General features: G+C 45.7%; 1 protein-coding gene across 1 annotated transcript; it reads right to left on the reverse strand.

Annotated features, from left to right (window-relative positions):
* Positions 1 to 276: 276 nt before the first annotated feature.
* On the reverse strand, positions 277 to 2251 carry RPLP1 (ribosomal protein lateral stalk subunit P1). Its single transcript, XM_007467864.1, has 4 exons — positions 2204 to 2251; positions 1405 to 1479; positions 550 to 667; positions 277 to 356 (listed from the first exon to the last, which is right to left on the reverse strand). Exons 1-4 carry the CDS (start codon positions 2249 to 2251, stop codon positions 277 to 279), a joined length of 321 nt encoding a protein of 106 aa, XP_007467926.1.
* Positions 2252 to 4127: the final 1876 nt, after the last annotated feature.

Raw genomic sequence — 4127 nt, forward strand, 5'->3', positions numbered from 1 at the left:
AGGCCTGGATCACCCCCAACAGTGACTCTTATTCAGGTCTAGAGGACAGAGCCTGTAATCATGAAGTCATGCGGGTAGTCCGGACAAGGTGTCTGCTCTGAACCTTTCTCCTCCTGCCTCTCCATGCGGTTTTTCAATGCTGCACCCAGCTTCTTCTTTCAGGAAGACACCACTGAAAGCCAAAGTTCATCATTACACAACACATCCCCAGAACTATCAGTAAGACGAACAGCAGCAAAGAGCTCAGCTTTTTATTGAACGTGCTACTCAAGAGGTTTAGTCAAAAAGACCAAAGCCCATGTCATCATCAGACTCTTCAGATTCTTCTTTCTTTGCTTCCACTTTCTTCTCCTCAGCTAAAAACAAAACAAAAAATAGTTATCTCTCTAAAACTCCAAAGAGCTCCAGGCCCTTCAACTTTCGTGGTCAAAAATACCCTAGATTTCCCTCTGGTTTTAAGATTTCTATACATCATCTACTCTTAGCAAATGAAGAACAATTTTGCCTATAATACTTCTAATCTCCACGCTCTGATACCAAGTTTCCTACCTGGGGCAGCAGTGGTGGAGGGGGCAGGACCTCCTGCTGGTGTAGCACCAGCTGCTGGGGCAGGTCCACCTGCCCCCACATTGCAGATGAGGCTCCCGATGTTGACATTGGCCAAAGCCTGCAATACATATGCATATATAGGTAAATGCTTAGTCCTGTCCTTTTGTTCCAGCACCAAAATGCTGGCTTAACTTGCTAGGAGAAATCTCAAGCTTCCTCAAACACTCAAACCAGGATGTTTTCCACAGTTCATGTCTCCTCCTTAGAGTGAATTCTATTTTTTATACTACTATGTACTTCTAGGACTTTTCCCAAGGGAATTCACCAAAGATGATTTAGGAACAATGTGTCCAATCTTTCAAGTCTCAAGGTTGAAGGACACAAGGTGAATAGTTAGAGGCTATCAATTTCACTTGCCAGAGATTAAGTAACCTACAGAAGGTAGCCAGTGCTAAGTTCCTTGGGTAGGAATCCGGTTTTCATTAGTCTTTTATATTCCAACACAGAATAAGTGGTCAATAAAAGGCCATCACCATGCTGGCAGGATTTGCTTGGAACAGCACAGGTGGTATTACCTCCTGGGTGACCCTTTTATGAAGGAATGACCTGGTTAATATATTTTCCTCATGATTTTAGAACAGAAGGAAAGAGACAGCAGAATCTGAGACCAAGAGAAAAAGACAAAGACATGACAAAGCAAAACCTTAATTCGCTCCCAGAGACAGAAATGTGAGGAAATCATTGCTCATACTTGGACAAGTCCAGTGGAATTCTGGCACTTCTGGAGTTTAGCACAAGCACCTGACTTAACGGTCTTACAAAATTTGCTTCTCCAAATCACTGCCATCACCTTACCTTTGCAAACAAGCCTGGCCAGAAAGGTTCAACATTTACACCGGCTGCTTTAATGAGGGCATTGATCTTATCCTCCTAAAACAAATAGAAACGGCAATCCATCACACAGCAAAGTTTAGCTTTCGTAAATGTCTCCGAAATACTGCAAATTGAAAGCAAATCACTCTTAACGTGGGTACCAAACTACGTTTACCCAGTTCAAATATTCTATCGGCATCGCATGTATGCTAATTTAAGACGACTCTTTCTTCCACTCTAAGGGCAAAAAAAAAAAAAAAAAAAAAAGCCTCTGCTCTTGTGTGCCAGGTACTTCGCACGGCCTCGAGTTCATCGCTGCCACTTCACAGGCTGGGACTTGCCCAAGTCACGCAGCTATTTTAAGTTGTAAGGCAAGGCCAGAGGTGGAGCAGAGCCTCCACACCACGCAGCCAGGCCCCAGGGGGGGGTCTTCTCAAGAGCACGAACGAAGATCACACCAAATGGAGGTATAAAGCGTCCTGGGGCTTTTCCTAGCTGCGGATGAGGCTGCCCACGTGTTGCACAAATTACTCTTAAATACAGGTTGTCAAAGCCCGAGCGCGCCGCCGCCAAGTGAAAGCCACTCCCTCCGGGGCGGGCACATGGCCGAGGCCCCAGGCCGCCCGCACCTGGGACCACCCGATGGGCGCCCGTCCCGCCCGTCCCGCCCGTCCCCCTCTGTCGGGGTGTCGACGGCCGCGGCTCCGGAGGTTCAACATTTACACCTGCTGCTTTAATGAAGGCATTGATCCTATCCTCTGTGACCGTCACCTCAGTCGTGTAGGATGAGGGCCGAGTATATGCAGGCGAGCTCCGAGACGGAGGCCATGGTGCGGGCGAGGGCTAGGCAGGGTCTGCCGGGCGCGGTGCTAGTCGCCGGATGAAGTGAGGGCCTCACCCCAACGCGGCCTTAGCTTCCTCGGAAGGACCGAGCACCTTAGCGGAAGCTGAGGAAAAAGAAGTACCCGCCTTCGCGCAGCCTCTTATACCGGCCACGCGGGCCAATCGGCGCCCGAGCCTTCCGGAAGAGGCGGGACTAGAGCCTCTCGCGACAACACACCAAAGACGCCTGCGCAAGCACGTATCTCGCTCGTTTGCGGGTTCAAAAAGTCTGTAGGCGTTTGCGGACGCCAGTTCCCGTGGCTTGGGTAAAAACTCAGAGCTTGTGAACAGTAAAAATATTTTTAGCAAAAAGTTACCTAGATAAATAGGTATCACTCCCACCTGCTGTAGCCCGTGTGAGAGTGTTAAGCAGGCAGTGACCTGCTGAAGAGCAGGAAATAGATTTTAACCTGGAGGTCCCTGTGCTTAGCGCAGCTTCTCGGATAAAATACTAAGTGAATATAGGAGAAAATGAGAAACCTGCAACGTTACTGTAGCAGAGGCATTTGAGCGCCTACTGTGACCCAGGCACTGAGCCACACTCTGCAAGGATTCATTTAATCCTCACCCAGCATAAGAGGTAAGTACTATTATCTCCATTTTGTGGGTGGCAAAACTAAGGTGTAGGCCCGGTAACTACACAAGATTCCGCAGTTACTACGAGGCCGAGCCTGGATTTGGAATCTAGGAACCTAAATTCAGTGCTTCCTTCTTGTGTGTGCAGAGAGGGATGGGTTTGGGGATTATGGGTAAATTTTGTCTTTTTTTTTCACAAAGCTTAAAAGATATATTAGGAATATAGGGGAACTTTCCACTTCAGCTTCATTTTTTTTTTTTTTTTTTTTGTAAATAAGGGACCCCGTGGTTGGATGTAAACGCCTTGAAACTGTACTTGTGATGTTAAAAGACCTCTTGATGTAACTGATGTCTGGCTAGGTGCTGTTTTGCCTTTTTGTGTCCTTTGAAGCTAATGAAACAGGTGTTGGGTTCATGCTGAGAGGTTTTCTTTAGAATTTTTTAAATTGAGGTATAATTGATATATTAGTTTCAGGTGTACAACATAATATTCGATACTTGTTTATATTGGAAAGTGATCATCATAGTAAGTCTAGTTAACATCCATCAATCATACATTGAGAACAAATTTATTTGTGTGTGATGAGGTCTACTCTGTAAGCAACTTTTCAGTGTGTGGTACATTATTAACAGTAGTCACCAATGCTGTACCTTATATCCTTACATACATGACTTATTTATTTTATAACTGGAAATTTGTAGCTTTGATCCCCCTTCACCAATTTCACTCAGCCCCGCATCCCCACCTCGGGCAACCACAAATCTGTTTCCTGTATCTATGAGCTTGTTTTTGGTTTTTTAGTTTGTTTTTTGTCTGTTTGTTTAGATTCCACATATAATGAGGTCATACAGTATTTGCCTTTCTCTGACTTATTTTACTTAGCATAACGCTCTCAAGTTCTACCTGTGTTGTCTCAAATGGCAAGAGTTTATTCTTTTTTTACTGAATAGTATTCCATCACATTTTCTTTATCCATTCATCCGTTGGTAGACCCTTAGGTCGTTTCCATGCGTTGGAGATTGTAAATAATGCTGCAGTGAACATGGGGGTGCAGGTATCTTTTCAAGTTAGTGTTTTTCGTTGTCTTCTAGTAAATACTCAGAATTTCTGGATTTCCCCCCCCCCCCCCACGGATCTAACTCATGTTTAATAGCACCGATGTGTAGCAGGGACACAAGGTTGACTGACGGAGCCCTGCCCCAGGGGCTCACAGTCCATCCAGAGACACAAGTCTTACAGCGCTGGG

Source organism: Lipotes vexillifer, unplaced genomic scaffold (genome assembly GCF_000442215.2).
Source record: "Lipotes vexillifer unplaced genomic scaffold, Lipotes_vexillifer_v1.1 scaffold792, whole genome shotgun sequence".
Classification (NCBI taxonomy): domain Eukaryota; kingdom Metazoa; phylum Chordata; class Mammalia; order Artiodactyla; family Lipotidae; genus Lipotes; species Lipotes vexillifer.